This window comes from Cavia porcellus, unplaced genomic scaffold, assembly GCF_034190915.1.
Source record: "Cavia porcellus strain 051 isolate PalLab524CR breed Dunkin Hartley unplaced genomic scaffold, mCavPor4.1 scaffold_25, whole genome shotgun sequence".
Classification (NCBI taxonomy): Eukaryota; Metazoa; Chordata; class Mammalia; order Rodentia; family Caviidae; genus Cavia; species Cavia porcellus.
Window position 1 is genome coordinate 11748456 of NW_026947508.1, and position 19210 is coordinate 11767665.

Consider the following 19210-nt stretch of genomic DNA (forward strand, 5'->3'; position numbering starts at 1 on the left):
CCTCTCTGGGCCTGAGTCTCTGCATCCTAGCATGAGGCACTTGGGCTGGCTCTTTGAGGGATGGGGAGCCTTAGGCGTGAGCTCCCTTTATGTGCCTTTGGGTTGCTTTTGAAGGAAGAGTTTGGGAAGGGGGATGTCTCTGGGCTGGCTCGCTGATAGTTCTGGAGGGCTTTCTGGAGGAGGAGCCTTTTGGCCTGGACCATGCCTTTAAATGAGAGGGACCCTGGGTGGCCCTCTGTCTTTCCAGCTTTGCCCACCTATCCAGGCCCTCTCTGAAGTTACAAGACCTGAGAGGTCCTTGTCCTAGTGGGAGCTGCGGGAATGGAGTGGGTGGATAAACCTGCGTGCTCCCTGATGGGTTAAGAAAAGACTGATCCTGGTCCGGGTGGACTGGACAGAGGCCTGCCAGAGCCACCAGCAGGGGTTCAAATCCTAGCCATCCCGCTTCCAAGCTGGGTGACCTTGGGCCGGTGACTTGACCTCTCTGAGCCCCTGTCCTTCTGAGCTGCACAGAAACCGAGTCGCTTGCAGTGGGGGTGTGGCCGGCGCTCCGGCGGGATGAATGGGGCCTTGGTTACTCTAAGTCCAGTGCCTGCTCAGCCAGGCCTATATTTAGCCCGGGAAGGGGCGGGGGCACCGGGACACAAAGCGCGGCCCCGCCCCCCGCGGGGGTCACCTTGGCCCTGGCTCCCCAAGCCCGGTGCGCTGCGGTGGGGTGGGCTGGGGCCCGGAGGAGGTGGTCCAGCCTTGCTGGCCGGGCAGAGGGAGGAGCCTCCAGGGTAGGGCGTCAAGGTGAACCTGACCTCGGCTCCGGAGGGGGAGGGAGCTCCACCGGCCCCTTTCCTCCACGCAGCGGGCGATGAGTGTCCGGCTGCAAATAGCCTCGGAACGGGTGAGTCAGGAGGCCGGAAATACCGCACCTCGCTGCCCTGCTCCTGACCGCGGCAGAGGGCTTGTCCTGGATCTCCCGAGGGCAGAGGGGTGGGGTGAGGTTACCCCCAGAGTCCCTCGGCCCAGCTGTGTGACCTTAGGCCGGCTGCTCAGCCTCTCTGGGCCCCAGAGCCCCCATGGGCTAGCAGAAGGGGCCCCGGGCACCCTGCCTCTCTGTGCCCCTTCACCCAGGACGTGCTGGGCACAGGGGTCTCCAGAATGAAAGAATGAACAAAAGACAGGGACAGGCCGCTGGGAGACAGGGTCTCACAGAGACAGTCCTGGACTCCGCAGGTGGGTGAGGGGCGCAGGGGGTGGCCCAGGGGCACCACATTCCCCAGAGGGCTGCAGCACGTTACCTTGGTTCTTTATCCTGGGTCCCCAGCCCAGCTGCCTCCGACTGGGGCTTGGGAACTGCAGGCAGGGACCTCCAGAAATCTGTGACACTGTCATTTATTGTGTGTGCAGGTTACAGCGCCCCACTCCCCCACTGCCCCGCCCACCCTCCCCAAGTGCCCCAGAGCCGCAGGGGTCAGAGGCCAGTGGACAGTTTGACCAGCCAGGAGGCAGGGACAGATGTGGCTCTACCTCGCCCTGGGCCTGACTGTGAGCCTCCCTTCCCCTCCCCACCTGCTGGAAGACTGAGCCACAGTCCCACAGATGGGGGCCAGGAGGGAACTGGGCTGGGGGCTCTTTCTGTAACCCCCTCCCCAGCCCCTGAGGTGCCGATCGAAGGGACTCCCCTAGGCCTCAGAGGTGGGGCTGAGAATGGCTGATGTCCTGGGTTCACTGCGGACTTAGTTTCCCCATGGATAAAAATCGAGGGGCTGAATCCATTTTTCGAGTTGGCTTCAGTGGTGATGCTGCGTACACAGAGGACCGTGGGTGTGGGCGTCAGCTCCATACTCAGCCCTGGGGGGGGCGCAGGGGGGGCAGGCGGGTGCGCCTGTGGGGTGGGGGTGGGGGTCACAGGAAACTGGGGTCACTGGAGGGGACCCTGGCTGCAGGGAGTGGCCTGGGAGCCCAGGTTTGCCCTGGGGGAGGACAGGTCCAGCATGCCTGAAGCAAGATTTTAACCTTCCGCAGTGAACCAGCTGTATTGGAAAAACCCCTTCCCAGCAGAGTGTGGAGCCAGGCGCTGGCACAGCTGGCTGGGCTGCAGGAGCCGCCAGGGGAGGCGTCCACCACCTGGCCCTCTTGGCCTCCCGGGCCCTCAGGCAGTCCCACCTGGACAGGCACATTGCCTGTGACCGTCCCTCAGCCTGACCTGCTCCGCTTCACCGGGGAATCCCCAGTGCCTGGCTCCCCCCCTTGAGAAACTCCACAGATCAAAGGATTCCCGTCTGTCTGTCCTGCAGAGCTTTTATCCAGAGCCCCTGCCTGTCCCCAACCCCTTCCTCAAAGTGGGTCTTTAGGACCTTGCTGTCCCTACCCAGCCCCTCAATTCCAAATTGAGAGACGCCATATTTGGAATACAGGGGCCACGCCAGCCTTCCATAGGAGGAGTGGAGGACTCTAGCTTGGGGGTGATGCCCACCTGGGGCCTAAGGGCTTTGGGAGCTGAAATGTCCTGGGCAGGGGGCATCATCCAGGGCTCTGCAGGCTCTGGGGAGGCCGGTGAGGGAGGCGGGAGGGTGGACAGGGCAGCAGCCGAGGGTCTCAGATTTTGATCTCTGTCCTGAAGGTCTGCTGAACGTGCTCCGTATGTGGGTGACGCCGTGCCCGGATGGTGAGGCTGCCATCCTCCCGCAAGGCCGAGGTCACCGAGGTTGGGTCCACATCCTCCGGCAGCTGGCACTTGTGTGCAAAGGTGTTCATGATCGTGCCATCAGCCGCCAGCTGGGGAGGGAGATGGGTCAGTGTAGGCTGTCCCCAGGCCTGAGCACTGAAAGCCCGGGCTCCTGGACACTCAAGCACATGCAGGCCCACCGCTGGGCCAGGCCACCTGCCCCGCCCCCACAGCTCTGCCAGCACACAGTGTCCGGCGCAGTCTGCGGTGGCTGAGTCACCGTCGGGGTGGCAGAGGGCACGTGCTGCCTCACGCCCCCTGGCAGGGGCTCCCTTCCAGCTTCACAAGCTCTGGGGAGGAGCAGGAAGGCTTGGTCACATCTCCTCCCAGCCACAGCTGGCTGGCTGACCCAGAGTTGCTTTCCTGTCTGCCTGGGCACAGCCTCTGGCCATGCAGAGGCTGCAAGGCCTTTTAGGGGCTCAGGCTCAGTGACCTGTGGCCCTGAGATCCGTGGGTGGAGGGGGCACTGCAACCCCAGCTTTGCATCTCTACTCACAATCTGGGGCTCCCAGGATGGGGTCTGGGCCTCTAGCTCCCAGTGGAAGAGCTGGAGGGGTGGCATGTGGGGACAGCTGCCCGCCGCTGCCCAGGGAGTCCTCCACCTCTCCAGCTGCCCACCAACCTCTGCCGGCGGACCTAGCCTCACTCCACCACTGCCCCTCACTCCCCTTTCCCCAACCTGGATGTTAGCTCTGGTGTCCCCTCAGCCCATGCCCCAGGGTCCCTCAGCTGCTGTGGGCTCCTGTGCTCCATGTCTGGACACCTTGGGGAGGAGAGAGGCATGGGGGCCACCGTCCCCCAGTTTGCCTGGAGGAGTTCAGATGGGGAAGGGACACTGCTGGGGATGGGTAGGGGATGGGAGGAGAGGACCAAGGGTGGAGGAAAGGGGTGGAGGGGAGACATGGGGCTGGGCCTGGCTCACCTTCTCTGCCCGAACCTCGATGTGGTTGTTGGAGGTGGTGACAATGATGTCCTCAGGGGAGAAGTCTCTGACGTCCACAGCAAACTCGTAGGCATCTCCGAGGGTCTTGATGTTGCCGGGTCCTGCGGGGCGGGCTGTGGGGAGGGCAGCTGTGAACCTGGATGTCTGTACCCGTCTAGGGGAGGGATATGGCTCCTGAGCCCTGCCACTGCCTCGTCCTCTCAGAGCCAGCCCTTCCCGTGTACCCTGATGACATCAGCCTACGGCAGCCCCAGCCCCACAGTGCCCACCTTACCCGTGCCATGGTGCCAGCAGACCTGGCTGCAGTTGCCAGGCCTGGGTGGGGACACCCTGGGGCCCACCTGTGTTCATGACCACATCTGTTGCAGTGGCCACAGGTGGCTGCAGGCTATGTGGCACCTGTTCCTGGCTGTGGCAAGCATGGTACCCTGGCTGATGCCCTGGACTGGCTGTCCCCAACCTCTGTGAGTCCCCTGCCCCCAGAGCCTCACACTTGCCTGGGAAGGTCAGGGGCTCCGAGTGGGGCCGCATGAAGCTGCCAAAGTCCTCGGAAAAGAGGTTGAGGGCCTTCTCCATGGGGGGGTCCTGGGGCGGGAGGGCACAGGAGGATGAGGAGGAAGAGGAGGAGGAGGAGTGGAAGCTTCTCTCCGCTCTGAAGGAGGAGGATGTCCGGTGGCTCATCCACGGGCAGCGCTGGGCCCTGTCCACGCGGGCAGGGGCAGGCAGGAGAAGGGTGTGGGTGCAGGGCTGTGGCGGAGCCTGCTGGGCCCTGACGGCCCGCGCTTTATAAGGGCCGACTGTCCCTGGGCGCAGGGCCAGCCTCTTGTCTATTCGCTAAATTTAGGCCTCTTCACGCTCCGGAGGGGGCTGGAAATCTTCACCGCCTGGCATTCCAGGGCCATGGCTCCAGCCCCAAGGGCCTCCGCATCCCACGGCCAGGGAGCTGGGTCCTGTCCCCTTGCTGGGGGCTGGTACTGTCCCAGGACTTCTTAGGTTTGGTGTCTGCCCCATCAGTCTAAGGGCTCGCTTGGGATGGGCCTTGTGCTCTGGTAGACTGCAAACTCCCTGAGGGCAGGGTGGGTGCAGGACCTCTTGGCAGACTTCCAGGAGCTGAGGACCACCCACCCGTGGGGGGCAATGAGCAGCCGTCCCCCTGCCAGGATTCCTGCCCTTGGAACACTTAGGGGGCAAGAGAAGTGAGCTGGCAGCCAGAGGCAGGGCTAGGGCTGGGCTCCGACTCGACGGGGCAGGTACTTAGGTCACTGGCTTTAGAGATCCCACAGGTCCGCTTCCCAGCGCCTGTCTGCTTGACCTCAGCCTCAAGGTGGAAACAGGTACCCTAGCTCTGGCTTCCGGGTGCCACTGGGCATAGGCTCCCCTTTGCAGGATGGTCCCCTTCAAACCTCCCCACCCCCCACTCACAGTAGGATGCTAGGTCCATTTTATAGACAGGAAAACAAAGAGAACCCAAGGGGTGGGCCGGGCTTTGTGCAAAAAGAGCTGGAATTCCAACCCAGACCGTCAGATGCAGGTTTCTTCTAGAACGTACACCTGTGGAGATGGAAGATAGCCCTACCTCCTGCCCACCTGCTGTTCCGAGGAGCAGGGACTGAGGTCTTTCGGAATCAGGGCAGAGCTGGGGAGGCTCAGCTGGGGGGCGGCTGTCTGTCCGTCCAGGTTGCAGCTTGGGGCTCTCCTCCCAGATCCTGCTCTTCTTTCTCAGAGCAGCACAAGCCCTAGGTCCCCTCCCCTCCGTTTGCTGCCATCTCTTGAAGCCCTCCAGGTGCTTATAGCAGAGTCCTTTGCCATGCCCAGCACCTGGCAGGGTGTGTGTGTGTGGGGGGGGGGTGTGGGTATGTGTGTTACTAGGACTTAGACCCAGGGCCTTCACACTGAGCCAAATCCCCAGCTCTTTATTTAGTTTTTATTTTGAGGCAGGGTTTCACCAAGTCCCTAAATTGCTCAGGCTTGGCTCCAATTTGCCACCCTCCTGCCTCAGCCTCCCAGAGTGCTGGGATTACAGATATGCGCCACCACACCTGGCTAATGTTCTTATGTGTAGGAGACTGCTCCTCTGGCACTGTTTGCAAAGAACAGTTAGGAGTTCTGGCTCCCCTTGCTAGGAGGGGCTCCTCCCTTATTCTGCAGCTCCCATGAACCCCGTCTGGAGCTCTATTTCTGGGGGCTCCCTGTGGGGCTGCCACAGGGGCCCATGGTATGGGAGGGGGAAAGGCAGGGCACAGGGGGGCCAGGGTGCTGGCTGGAGCAGGAGTGTCACTCCACACAGAGGGTCCTGCCTGTATCCCTGAGTCTCAGCAAGGGGCTGCTGGGAGGTGACAATGCAGAGGCCAGGGGGAAAGTGGTGGGGGCCACTGGCCACCCGGGGACAGGAGCCAGAGGCTAAATGCAGACGCTCTGTCATGGTGCCCGAGGGCCTGAGTCACTCTTCCTGGACCTGGATCCCTTTCCCACCCCCGCCCACCATTCCTCCTCCCTCCTGTCCCCATGCCAGGCAGGCGTCATCCACGTAAATGCGGAACCTTCTGGCTCTGGTGACCAGAGGGACCTCCAAAGGTCATCACGGCCCTTTCCCTGACTCTGGCCATGGCTTTTCCTCAAGACCACAGAGGTAGGGGTTGCTTCAGCGATGATCCAGTCCTTGGGGGGAGGGGCGCAGTGGTGCACACCTGCGGTCCCAATGGTCTGGGAGGCCGAGTCAGGAGGACTGCGACCTTTGAGCCCAGCCTGAGCAGCTGAGCGATTTAGTGAGTCCTTGTCTCTAAATTAAGAAAGGGCTAAGGATGTAGGTCAGTGTAAAACCCTACACTAAATCCCTTATACTACTAAAAATCGAAACAAAACCCATGCCCTTGAGTTCAGAAAGCATCCCAGCCTGTGGCGCCTCTCACTAGTGCGATGCCCTGAGATTCCTCCTGGCCTCTGAGAAGGATTCCACCACCTGTGGTCTGCTCAGAGCCCAGTGGCAGGGACACCTGTGATGCACTGGACACTGCTGAGGCCTGGGCAGGTGGATGAGCGAGGCAGAGGCAGACCCCACTCCCATGCTCTCCTCACTGGACAGAAGAGGGAGCTGAGGCTCTGGGTGGTGCAGGAGCTTCAGGCCTGCTCTCCTTGTCCTGAGCCACCTCCCCAGGTGCCCAGTGTTTCATGAAGCTTCAAGAGAAGTGGGGGGTATCCACTCGAGACCAGAGAGTGAGGGTGCAGATGCGAGCAGGTGGCTGTGGGATTGCCACGCAGCTGCCCGAGAGCAGGCACGGGTGTTTGGGCTGTCAACACAGCAGGCACAGGCCGGGGTGTGCCCTTGAGCCCCCTCCCAGGCACAAGCATCGATGCCTCTGCTCTGCTGTGAGCTCACTTGGCCAGGCTCCCGGCGCCAGAGGCAGCTCAGGGTCTCGGGTTTTCCCAAACCCCTGGGGACTCAGCGTGGTTTTCTGGGAGGTCACTTGTCCGAGGCAGGCGATGGTTGTCCCTGGTCTCTTTTGCAAATCTTCCAAAAATAGATCCTTGTTCTGCTGAAACCTCCAGGTCCCGGGCAGTGTCTGATAGGGAAAGAGCCACTCACTCTGGGTCTGAGCTGAGCCTCTGCTGTGTGACCTTGGATAAGTGACTGGCGCCTCTCTGACTCTCCATTTGTCATCCGCAAAAGGGTGACACTGCCAATCCTTACAGGTGGGCGGATGATGAGCCACGCTGCAGATGAGGGCTCCTGGCCCATGAGACTCACACACCGCTCCGAGTTCGTGTCCTCCCCGCAGTGAGATGAGGTCTGCGAGTGGTCCAGAGGCCCCGGCGGATGACTCGATTCCAGACGCAATTGGCTGACAGGAGTGTCCGGACATGAAGATCAAATCCTGTTCCTCACCTGCCTCTGGAGACCTTTACCCTCAGCCCCCTCCCTATCCGTGAACAAGATGAGGAGCCTGGGGCTGAGTGTGAGGGCGGGATCCTGGCTCTGCCCTGGGCCTCTGGGACCTGGGTTTTTGTTGTTGGCTGATGTGGGTGTTTTATTTACTTTTTTTAAGAAATGTTGCGTGGGTGTGGCATACTGAGGATAGAAAGCTAGTCCTTCACGCTGGCTATATCCCTAACTCTTTTATTTCTATTTTGAGACAGGGTCTCAACAGTCACTAAGTTACTCAGGTTGGACTTGAACTTGCAATCCTGCCTCAGCCTCCTAGAGTGCTGGGGTGACAGGTGTGTACCACCGAGCCAGCAGGGGTGACGATGTTTATAGTTTTTTTCTTATTCTTTTTTTTTTTTTTTTTTTTTTTTTGAGACAGGGTCTCACTAAGTAGTTCAGGCTGACCTTGAGTTCATTATGTAGCCCAGGCTGGTCTTAAACTCACAGTAATCCTCCTGCCTCAGCCTCCTCAGTGCTTGGATTACAGGTGTGTGCCACTAAACAGGGTTTTTTGAAACAGGGTCTTGCTTTAATTCAGGATGGCCTTGAACTCAGTAGGTAGCCCAAGCTGGCCTCAAGCTCCCAGCAGTCCTCCTGCCTCAGCCCACCAAGTACCGAGATTACAGACATGTGCCACCACAGCGTGCTGTTGCTGATGCTTTTGAGATTGAGTCTTGCTCCGTTGTCCAGGCTGTCCTGAAACTTCTGGCCTCCGGTAGTCCCCTTGTCTCAGCCTCTGAAGAATCTGCAGTTACAGGCATGAGCCATGGCACCCAGCCGGCCTCTGTGCTCTTGGGAAATAAGCCTTAGATTTCTGCAGTGCTTGCTTCTTTTTTTGCAGTGCTGGGGAGAGAATGCAGGAGCTACATCCCCCATCTATTCTTATTATTTTAATATTGGGTCTCTCTAAGTTGCCAAATCGCTTAGATTGGGCTTAAACTTGTGATCTCCCTGTCTCAGCCTCCCAGATGGTGGCAATCACAGTTGAGCACCATGATGCCTGTGCAATGCCATTTCTTTAAAACAAGCTAATGCTATTGCCTGCCTGGATCTCTGGGAGCACTTTGAGTGTCTGAGGAGGGCCAACAACTGTCCCTGGCACTCAGGGAGGCTGAGTCTGGACCATCCTGCTCCAGCCTCCAGCTCTGGGTCTCCAAGAGTGTTGTGGGAGCCTGCAGCAGGGCTGGGTGCCCCGCTCTTCGAGCTCTGGTGTGTGTGTGGGACACCCTCTCCCTCCCCCCAACCTTGCATCCCTTGGCAGCTGTGCCTGCAGGGCTCAGTTGGCCTGAGCGGTCCCGGCTGGTTTGTCAAGGACATTCTTAATGGCCATGAGGGCAGGGCGGGCGTTGATTGGCAGCAAAAACACACACAAGCACACCTGTCCAGGTGCTGGGGCTGTGGGCTGTGGGGAAAGGCTCTGCTGAGGAGGCCCAGGGGCAGGGCAGCCGACAGGTGAGGCCTGCGTGCACTCGGAGGGGACCTGCCAGGCCAGGTGGGCGGAGGGCTGGGGGCTGTGACCTCAGACCGGGATTCAGGGTTGGGGTTTCCCTGAGTCTTGCAGCCTGAGGTGGGGGTGCTCAGAGATAGGGTGGGGAGCAAGGCTGGCCATGGACAAAGGGACCACACCAGGACACAGCCCAGTGTCCCGGGAGGGTGGGAACAAGGACTTTGACCAGAGGGCTGAGGGTCCTGGTCCTGCCTGTGCCTTCTCTGCTGCTGGAGAGTAAGGGGCACCTTGGCCCCTGGAAGCCCCCATCTCGCACTTAACACACGGGCCCACACGCGCACACTTGGCCTCTCCTGTCTGTTCAGAAGGTAGAGGACAGCAAAGGCTGGGTCAGCAGGGGTCTGTCTGTCTCTCCACTCAGCAGCACCCAATGGAGGAGCTGGTGGGGCTGCGTGAGGGGTCCCCGGGGAACCCGGTGACCCTCCATGAGCTCTGGGGCCGGTGTCCCAGCATCCGCCGAGGCGTCCAAGGTGAGAGCTGGGTCCCCTCCACCCACTGCCCCGGCCTGCCCTTCAGGGCCCCACCCCAAGCCCAAGAGCAGCACCCTTCTGTCTTCCTTCCTTGTGTCCCCACAACCACTGCCCAGATCCTCTGGGTGGCAGGGAAGGAAAGGGGCAGTCTGGCTGCCCACTGGCCTGGTCACCTGTGCCAAGCACCTGCCTTCTGCTCTTGGGAGGTAGAGTCCGGGCCTGGCCGCTGTGTTCCCCTCTACCCAGCCCACTTCCCTCACCCTGTGTGCCAGGAGGGGTCCCAAGGGCCAGCAGGTGGCTGGGAGCCTCGGGTTGGGACCTGTTTCTGGGGCCCAAGTTCACTGCTCTTGGAGAATGTCCGTTAGCCAGGGGACAGAGGAGGCAGAGGCCACAGAAAGGGGCTCTGTGAGCTTCCAGGCCGGGCTGGGGCATTGTTGAAGGCCTGGGAGACTGGTACCAGGCCCTGGGGTGACCCGCATGCTAAGTGGAAGCCCCAAGAGGCCTGTGACAGCCACGGCTGCCTGACCCACACTCCAGCTTCTGCCCCCCAGTGCCCAGTGTGGGTCAGAAGGCCGTGGTAGGAGCAGCGGGCCCGATGCCTGCTGTGCCCAACCTTCACCACTCCTGCGGCCTGCGGGACTGTGGCCCAACGTCCTGTGCAGGTGTCCTGGAGTGGCTGAAGCGGATGCTGTTCCGCGTGGGCGAGGACTGGTACTTCCTGACGGCCCTCGGGGTGCTCATGGCGCTGATCAGCTATGCCATGAACTTCGTGGTGGAGCGCATGCTCCTAGGTAACAGTCCCGGGCACCCACACGCTCTCTACCCTGGGCTGGGGGACCTGCACATGTCCTGGGGATGCCGGATGGGCCACCAGGTGCATCAGGGGTAAAAGAGGGCTCAGTCTGCTCCCAGCTTCTGCCTGGCTGTGTGGCCCTAGGCGTCTGCCCCTCTCTGGGCCTCCACCACCTCATGCTTTTCTCACCTGAGTGCTGCCACCCTAAGGCCACCTGGAGGAGGTGCTGCAAGGCTGGGGGTGGGGGGCCTCAATTTCTCCAGAGGCTCAGCTCCCATAATGACAGCTGTCACTGAGACCATGCACAGCTGTCTCCTGTGGTCTACAGTGACTCTTCGAGGGAGGTATTGTCACTGACCCATTCACCAGATGGGAAAACAGAGGCTCAGAGAGACTGAGTCACTTGCCAGGTCCCTCCGCTAGGAAGTGGTGAAGCAGTATCCTCCTCCTGCCCCTGCTTGGGGCCTACATGGGCACCACAGCCTCTGGCCCCGGGGGCTCTGAAGGCTTCGGGGACGCTCACCCTGACACCCCACCGTCCTCAGCACACAACTGGCTGTACCGGGAGATCGGGGACAGCCACCTGCTCCGGTTCCTATCCTGGGTCGTGTACCCGGTGGCCCTCGTGTCCTTCTCCTCCGGCTTCTCCCAGAGCATCACGCCCTTCTCTGGAGGTGAGTTCGCAGCCGTGCCCCTGCCTGTGAGCTTGGCGCTGTGGTCCCCGCTGGCCGTGCACTGGGAGCAACAGGGAGAGGCAGGCTCAGGACACTGTGCCTCCATCTGCCATCATGCTGCAGGAAGCCTGCATGTGGAGTCCCGGGTTGCCATGGGCTCTGCCTTTCTGTGTGTGGGGGTGGGGATGGACTCAGATGGAGTCGGTCCTGGGCCCTGACGCCCCACCCTGGGAGGCCCAGCTAGAAGAACACAGACAGCCCGAGAGCCCCTCTGGGCCTCCGCCTGCTTTTCTGCAAAATGGGAATATGAATCCTAACCTCGGAGGGCAGGGAGACTCAACCAGACCTGGACGGCAACCCTCTACCTTGGCCTGGTCCTCACCCCCCTCCAGGCTCCGGGATCCCCGAGCTGAAGACCATCTTGTCGGGGGTGGTTTTGGAAGACTACCTGGACATCAAGAACTTCGGGGCCAAAGTGGTGGGTCTGTCCTGCACGCTGGCCAGCAGCAGCACCATCTTCCTGGGCAAAGTGGTACGGACTCGACCCACCCAGCCTCCTGCCCTCCAAGAGCAGTGGGAAGACAGACCGGGTCCCCCATGTGACAGCAGCCATCTCAGGGGGGCCCTGGAGTTTGGGAGGATGGCAGTGGACAAGGGTGTGATGGGGAGGCCATGCTGGATCTCAGGAGGAGGAGAAAAAGGAGAAGGAAAAATCGGGGCCCAGTTCCCCCGCCCTGGGGCCCTTGCCCCATGCCCTGTGCCCACATCTCATCCCCCAGGGTCCCTTCGTGCACATTTGTGCAATGATGGCTGCCTACATGGGCCGCGTGCGGATCAAGACCATCAGGGAGCCGGAGGTGAGGGGCTCGGGACCCCGGAAGGATGGGGGAGGAGGGAGGGGCTGCCTCTGAGCCCAGGCCCTGTCTCCCCAGAACAAGAGCAAACAAAATGAAATGTTGGTGGCGGCAGCCGCAGTGGGGGTGGCCACTGTCTTCTCAGCCCCCTTCAGCGGTGAGACACCCCTCTCCTCGCCCCTGAACCCCCAGGGCTCCACATGGCCCTGGCCTCTCTGCCTTGGGGCTGACCGGCCACTCCTGTACTCAGCAGAGGGCCCGGGACCAGTTCCTGCTGTAGTCCTGCCCAGAGCGGGGTGCAGGGGGGCAGGTGTCTTCGGGAGGACACTAGGCAGATGTGACTTTGAGATCTAGTTCCCACTGTGTGACTGTGGCCCCTGAGCCCACTTCTCTGAGCCTGGTTTCCTCAGCACAGGTCCTTAACAGCCACCGAGGTGGTGCACACCTGTCATCCAGCACTGTGGGAGGCAGAGGCAGGAGGACTGAAAACTCAAGTCCAGCATGGGCCACCCGGTGACTTAGTGAGACCTTGTCTCAAAAGTGGAAAATGGGGGCTGGGGATTTAGCTCAGTGGCATAAGCGCCTGCCTTGCAAGCACGTGGTCATGAGTTCCATCCCCGGTACCGATAAAAAAAAAAAAAAGTAGAAAATGTGTTAAAAGGTCCGGGGATGTAGCTCAGATTGAAGGCCCTGGATTCAATCCTTAGGACTGAAAAAAAAAAAAAAGGTTGGGGTTCCCCTTGCTTGGGGCTCAGGCCATGGGCGCCCCCACTTCAGGACCAGCAGGATAGGTGGCCCTGGCCATCCAGTCCCCAGGACAGCTGCTCAGTAAAGGCCAGGGAGAGGGTGACACGGCGGGGGGGCCTCCTGACTCAGTGTCCCTGCAGGTGTCCTGGTCAGCATCGAGGTCATGTCCTCCCACTTCTCCGTCTGGGATTACTGGAGGGGCTTCTTCGCGGCCACCTGCGGGGCTTTCATGTTTCGCCTGCTGTCCGTCTTCAACAGCGAAGAGGGTGAGGCCTCCCCTCCCCGATTCCCCTCCCCTCCGTCCCCATCTGTCCCCCTCCCCTTCCCTGCTCCTGCCTCCTGACTCCCAGCCTGCAGGGCCGGAGGGTAGGGCTGGACCGTGGGGGGCCTTGAACGCCAGGGGTATTTGGGGTCCCTGCCCAGCCTCGGACCCTCGGGCCCCTCCTGCCCCCAGAGACCATCACTGTCCTCTACAAGACGAGCTTCCGCGTGGAGGTGCCCTTCGACCTGCCCGAAATCTTCTTTTTTGTGCTTCTGGGGTGAGCGGGGTCCCTGAGGGCCGGCTGGGGTGGGGGCTCCTCGGGCCTCACCCGGCCTGACCCCCACCCGTGCTGTGCCCAGGGGCATCTGCGGCGTTATGAGCTGCGCCTACCTGTTCTGTCAGCGCTTCTTCCTGGGCTTCGTCAGGAGCAACCGGTTCACCTCCAAACTGCTGGCCACCAGGTGCGCAGGGGGGCCCCAGCTGAGCCCCATCCCCCTCTGAGCCCCCCGGGAGGGATCAGACAGGGATCCTCATTTCTGGTCCAGGCGGTGGGGAGGAGGAGGCGCTCACGTCCCCTCCCTGCCCCCAGCAAACCACTGTACTCAGCCCTGGCGGCCCTGGTGCTGGCCTCCCTCACCTACCCGCCCGGCGTGGGCCGCTTCTTAGCCTCTCGGGTAAGCGGGGGCACGGTGGGAGCAGGACCCCATCCCTTGCCTCCTTTTACATCACCTCAGTGCCCAGAACACCCTCTAAGGGAGAGGCCTTTGCGTCCCTTGACAGCTGAGGATGCTGTGGCTCTGGGAGGTCCCCAGCTGGGTTGGAGGTGGGGTGGGGTGGGAGGCGGCCATCTGCCCCGCTCCAGCCACCTGCCCTGCTCCAGCTGTCCATGGGCCAGTACTTGAACTCACTGCTCGACAACAACTCATGGGCTCTGGCCACCCGCAACTCGTCCCCGTCCTGGCCTACGGAGCTTGACCCCAAGAACCTGTGGCTTGAGTGGTACCAGCCGGAGTTCACCATCTTCGGGACGCTGGCCTTCTTCCTGCTCATGAAGGTGGGTCTCCAGCGCCAGCGGGTGGGTTGCCTCCTTGAGCATGGAACCTGGCCTGGCCCTTCTGCCCACACTGCGTGGTCTGGTCCCTGCCTATCGAGGTCTCAGACAAGTGGCTTCAGTTCCTGGAGCCCCAGATTCATGATCTTTGAAATGAGTTATCCAGGAGTGGTGGTACATGCCTAATCTGAGCACTGGGGAGGCTGAGGCAGGAGAGTTCCCACAAGTTTGAGGCCAGCTGTGGTTACATAGTGAGTTCAAGGCCAGCCTGAACTGCATAGTGAGACCCTGTGCCCAAAACAAAACAACCTTAGAAAGATAAAAATAAAAATAATAAAATGGGGTAGGCACTGTTGTCTCTAACCTCTGCCCTCTGCCCTCTGCCTGCCCAGTTCTGGATGCTGATTCTGGCCACCACAATCCCCATACCTGCTGGGTACTTCTTCCCCATATTCGTCTACGGTGAGCCCAGGGTGCTGAGGGTCTGAGAGGTTCCGGGGTGCAGGGGTGGGCCCATGGCTCCTGGTCTACCTCCCCCGGGACAGAGGCCTGGCCCTTCATCCCGAGTCTGTGATCAGGAGCTGCCATCGGGCGCCTCTTGGGGGAGGCCCTGTCTGTCGCCTTCCCGGAGGGCATCGTGGCTGGAGGCGTCGTCAACCCCATCATGCCAGGGAGCTACGCCCTGGCTGGTGAGTTCAGGGCTGCTGGCCGGGTGGTCGGGTGTGTGCCATACCTGGAGAGTCGGCTGGAGGCTCCATAGGGCACAGAGGGGTATCTGTCCCCTGGTTCATGGAACTGGTGCCTCCCTGAGCCGAGATCCCTCTTGGCATTTGTCTGTCCTCTGGTCACCATGCCCAGCGGAGCCCAGCAGTGCTTCCTGGCCCGTGCTGCCTGCCCAGCCCTCACCTCCATTCCCCCAGGGGCGGCGGCCTTCTCGGGGGCCGTAACCCACTCCATCTCCACGGCGCTGCTGGCCTTCGAGATGACCGGCCAGATGGTGCACGGGCTGCCCGTGCTGATGTGCGTGCTGGCGGCCAACGCCATCGCCCAGAGCTGCCAGCCCTCCTTCTACGATGGCACCATCATCGTCAAGAAGCTGCCCTTCCTGCCCTGGATTCGGGGTCGCTACATCAAGTGAGGAGCTGCTGCAGGGGGCAGGGTGGAACCCAGAGGGGGCTGGGGGTCCCCAAAAGAAAATGCCCTGGTCGCTAACCTTGGCCATGGTGTCCTCTGGTCCCTGTGTCCCCCAGGGCCCTGCATGGTCCAGCTCAGTGCACAGCACAGAGCCAGCACCAGCTTTGGATGGGGGCTTCCCTCCCTGCCCTTACTGCATGTGGGAAGTGGGGGGCAGAGCCAGAATGGGGGCCCCCATGCTTTCCCTGGACCACACGGGACCCAACAGCTCCTATCCACAGAGAGGCAGGGTCTGGAGGCTCTGAGAGCTCTGGTTAAAGGTTCATCTCCAAACCTCAGTTTCCCTATCTGTCAGATGGGGGTGCCCAGCCAGAGGTTTCTAGACTTCAGAGTTGGTTTGACTTTGCTGTGTAACTTGTCTCCCTGTGGAGTTTTTCCAGAGGGCTGATGGGATAAATCAAAGCAAAAGAGCTAGGCTGGGGGGGTCTGGGAGGCTCAGGTGCAGGCCTGGGCCCTCCGTGAGGAGTCTCAGGCCTCTTCCCAGCCAAGCTCCCTAGAGACTCTGGGGACCTGACAGGAGCACCCTCTGCCCGCAGCTCCCACCTGGTGAACGTGGGGCACTTCATGACCAGCTCCATCACCACGCTGGCCAGGGACGCACCGCTGCAGGAGGTTATCAAGGTCGTGACCTCCACAGAGGTGGCCGAGTACCCGCTGGTGGAGAGCACAGGTAGCCGGCAGGAGGACAGGGGCTGGGGACAGGGGCAGGGCCAACAGGGAGGAGCAGGGCACGTGTGTGGGTTTGAGTCTGGGCCCCGGCTTAGCTGTGGCACTGGACAAATCCTTTTGCTTCTCTGAGCTTCTGTCGCCCCATCACTGACATGGACACAAGAGCCACCCTTGGGGGCGGGCCGGGGGGGGGGGCTTGGGAGCAGCTTCCCCAGGCCCTTGTCCTCCTGTTGCCATGACGACAGCATCTTTTGAACCATAAATGAATGGTGGCTGTGGTTACCAGACAAGGGCAGCTGGGTGCACTGGCACACACCTGTAATCCCAGCACTCTGGGAGGCTGAGGCAGGAGGGTGGCAAGTTCAAGTTCAGCCCTGGCAACTTAGAAACTTAGTGACACTCACTCTCAAAAAATATATAAATATATATACATATGTATATATTTAGGGCTGGGTATGCAGCTCGGTGCAAAGGCCCTGGGTTCAACACCCAGTACAAGGGGGTGAAAAAGATGCATAAGCTAAATCTCAAGGGCGGATCTAAGCAGCCCTGTCGGGGTTACTGCCAGCCCACCGGACCCCTTGGGGCAAATGAGATGAGGCACACACATGGCAACTGTAGCATGCCTGGATTTGGGTCCCCACTTGCCCTTTGGGTCAGCATCTGGCGCAGTGAGGGACCTGCACAACCACACAGGTTGTCCCTGTAACCACCCTTGGAGGAACATGAGCACTTGTGGCCCATCCACACTGGCCAGAGTGGCCAGAGGCCCTCGCCCCAGGGCTGGTGCTCCATGCAGCAGAGCAGGCGACATGGACTTGGCACGTGGGTGACCCCAGGGGCTTCACCTCCTAAAACAAGGCGTTGACCTCAAAGACAAAGTTGTTTTTTTTGTTTTTTTTTTTGTTTTTTTTTGTCTTTTTCATTTTTATCGGTACCGGGGATCGAACTCATGACCACCTGCTTGCAAAGCAAGTACTTATGCCGCTGAGCTAAATCCCCAGCCAAAGACGAAGTTTTCTTCTACACTGGAGCCACAGGGAGCACAGAGGTCCCGGCACCCAGGAGTAAACAGCTTTGTTTAGGACAGGAGCGAGCAGGGGTGCGGGGACCCCGAGCTCTCAGCTGCACGGTAGAACCTGGGGCCTCCTGTGTGCCGGGCAAGTGCTCTCCAAGGAGACCGAGACAGAGGCGCACCCCAGCCCAGCCCCCAAGTTTTTACTTTGCTGGACAGAAAGCAAAGGAACCAAGGTGGCCCTTCAAACCCCCACTACCCCCACTACCCCAGGGCTAGTGAGAGCCGGGGCAGGAAGGCCTCAGAGCCCCGCGGCCTCTGGGCAGCGTTCACTCCCTCATCACCCTGAGCTGGACGCTGAGCCTCCTGTCCTATGAGAAGCAGGTAATGCCCTGGTGTCTCCATGCCAACGTCTGCAGCTCCTATTGAGAGGCCCTGTAACATAGGGATCTCGGTGGGGACCAGGAGGCATCCTCACCCGCCACACTCTTCAACCGAGGCTGAGTGACCTTGAGCAGGACAGCTAGTGACTGTCCTCGTGCCTCAGTTTGCTGTCCTGTAAGATGGGTGAGAAGGGTTATAACAGACCACAGTTTTCCTCCTGGACGGGAGCTGAGCCTTGTGCCGGGCACACTGTGGGGAGTGAGTTCCACCTCCATAACCCCCTCTCCCTCGCCACCTACCAGAGTCTCAGATCCTAGTGGGCACGGTGCGCAGGGCCCAGCTGCTGCAGGCCCTCCTGGCTCCGCCACCTTCCTGGGCTCTGGGGCAACAGGTGGGTCCTGGACAGGGCTGGAGGGGGTGGCTTGGAGGGCAGCCTGGGGAGAGGAGGGAAAGGCTGGCCCGGGACCCCATTGTCCCTTTCTGTCTCCAGCGGCATCTTCAGGATATCCTGGCTGAGGGCTGCCCCATTGAGCCAGTGACCCTGCAGCTGTCCCCTGACACCACCCTGCACCAGGTAAGCACAGCAGACCCGGTGGCCTAGGTGGAGGGGAGACTTGAGCTCCAGCTTCTCCGCCCCCAGGGGTGCTGTCTCTTCACCCAAGGGTGGGCACCTGGGGCCCCTCCCTGCCGAGGTTGTGATGCTGGGAGACTAAGGAAGCGAGGGCTCAGGAAACAAGCCACTGGGTGAGAGACAGTGGTTCAGAGCATCACATCAGCCGGGCATGGAGGTGCACACCTATAACCCTAGCTACTCAGGAGGCTGAGGCAGGAGGACCACATGTTCAAGCCATTTAGTGAGACCCTGTCTCAAAATAAATAAAATGGGCAGGAGGGTAGCTCAGTGGTTTTGGACTCTGGTTTCAGACTCCCTTTTCCCCAAAAAAGTGTTGCATCAAAGGACCTGTGGATTTCAGTTTTCCGTCGTCCCCCACATTCTCTGGGTGTGGTTTTGGGTTAATTACTTAGGCCCTCAAGGCAGAGCATGGCCCGAGAGGCCCGGACCGAGGATGCCCCCTTCTTGGAGCTGAGGCTGGAAACGGTCTTCCCACCTGACTCCCCGCCCTGCTCCTTGAGTGGACTCTGGCGGCCCCTAGCGGCCACAGTAGACCTCGCAGGCCGTGTCCCCGTCTTTCCTCCTGCGGCCCCCCAAAGGGGCGCACCCTGCGCTCCAGCTTCTCCTCCTCACCTCCCCTGCCAGGCGCACAACCTGTTCGAGCTGTTGAACCTCCAGGCGCTCTTCGTGACGTCGCGGGGCAGAGCTGTGGGCTTCGTGTCCTGGGTGGAGGTACCAGGGTCTCCAGGGTGGGCCAGAGCAGAGGAGGTGTGTGTGTGTGGGGGGGGGCTGCTTCTTCCCTTTCAAAGTTTGGGGACTTTCCAGGACTCTGATGAGCCCCACTTCGTGGCCCACCGTGTCTCTGAGCCCAGCTGCTCCTGTCGCCTGCAGCGGTTCTCTGGGCTTCCAGGACGGCCGTCCCCATCCCCCCCCCCTTCCTCACGCACCCCTCTCTGTGCTGCAGCTGAAGAAGGCCATTTCCAACCTGACAAACCCCCCAGCCCCGAAGTGAGCCGGCCTGGCAAGACAGACGGACACCTGGTGGCCCTAGCGACAGCCCCTGCCTCTTCCCCTCCACCCAGCCCAGCTCCAGCCTGGCCCCGAGAAGCCCCCACAGTCCCTGTGTCACTGGGTCCCATGGTGGGGGGGACAACAGCGACTGCCTCGAGTGACAAAGCTCTCTTGGGCAGACAACTGGTGACAGCGGGGGGGGGGGGGGAGGGAGCTCAATGTGGGGTCCTCAAACCACACTACGGGCGACGAGGGCGGACTCTGGCGCCCCCTGGCGGGGCAGACTCCCACCCCAACTCCGGAGAATAAAGCGGTTCCTGGAGCTGCCTGCTGGCCTCCTCTGCCCTCAGCTCCCTGCCCTCCCCGGCCTCCTCCTGTCCGT

General features: G+C 61.0%; 2 protein-coding genes across 14 annotated transcripts; one reads left to right on the forward strand and one right to left on the reverse strand.

The window, feature by feature from the left end:
• Positions 1-594: 594 nt before the first annotated feature.
• Positions 595-19187, forward strand: Clcnkb (chloride voltage-gated channel Kb). Of its 13 annotated transcripts, none has more exons than XM_013154030.3 (22): positions 595-892; positions 6175-6291; positions 7330-7615; positions 9456-9561; positions 10224-10352; positions 10900-11028; positions 11421-11560; positions 11808-11885; positions 11961-12039; positions 12770-12895; positions 13084-13168; positions 13251-13352; positions 13481-13565; positions 13772-13945; positions 14335-14404; positions 14521-14631; positions 14863-15076; positions 15673-15806; positions 17507-17595; positions 17695-17778; positions 18463-18549; positions 18782-19187. In XM_013154030.3, the coding sequence occupies exons 3-22, from the start codon at positions 7595-7597 to the stop codon at positions 18827-18829; spliced, it is 2091 nt and encodes a 696-aa protein (XP_013009484.1). In that variant the 5' UTR covers positions 595-892; positions 6175-6291; positions 7330-7594; the 3' UTR covers positions 18830-19187. The 13 variants fall into 13 exon arrangements, with proteins under 13 accessions (XP_013009484.1, XP_063091639.1, XP_063091643.1 ...); XM_063235569.1 differs by having other exon boundaries at positions 7353-7615; XM_063235573.1 differs by lacking the exon at positions 6175-6291 and adding an exon at positions 7797-9036 and having other exon boundaries at positions 7353-7678.
• Hspb7 (heat shock protein family B (small) member 7) lies at positions 1368-4434 on the reverse strand. The gene is made up of 3 exons (XM_003471392.5): positions 4160-4434; positions 3642-3775; positions 1368-2769 (listed from the first exon to the last, which is right to left on the reverse strand). Exons 1-3 carry the CDS (start codon positions 4341-4343, stop codon positions 2590-2592), a joined length of 498 nt encoding a protein of 165 aa, XP_003471440.1. The 5' UTR covers positions 4344-4434; the 3' UTR covers positions 1368-2589.
• Positions 19188-19210: the final 23 nt, after the last annotated feature.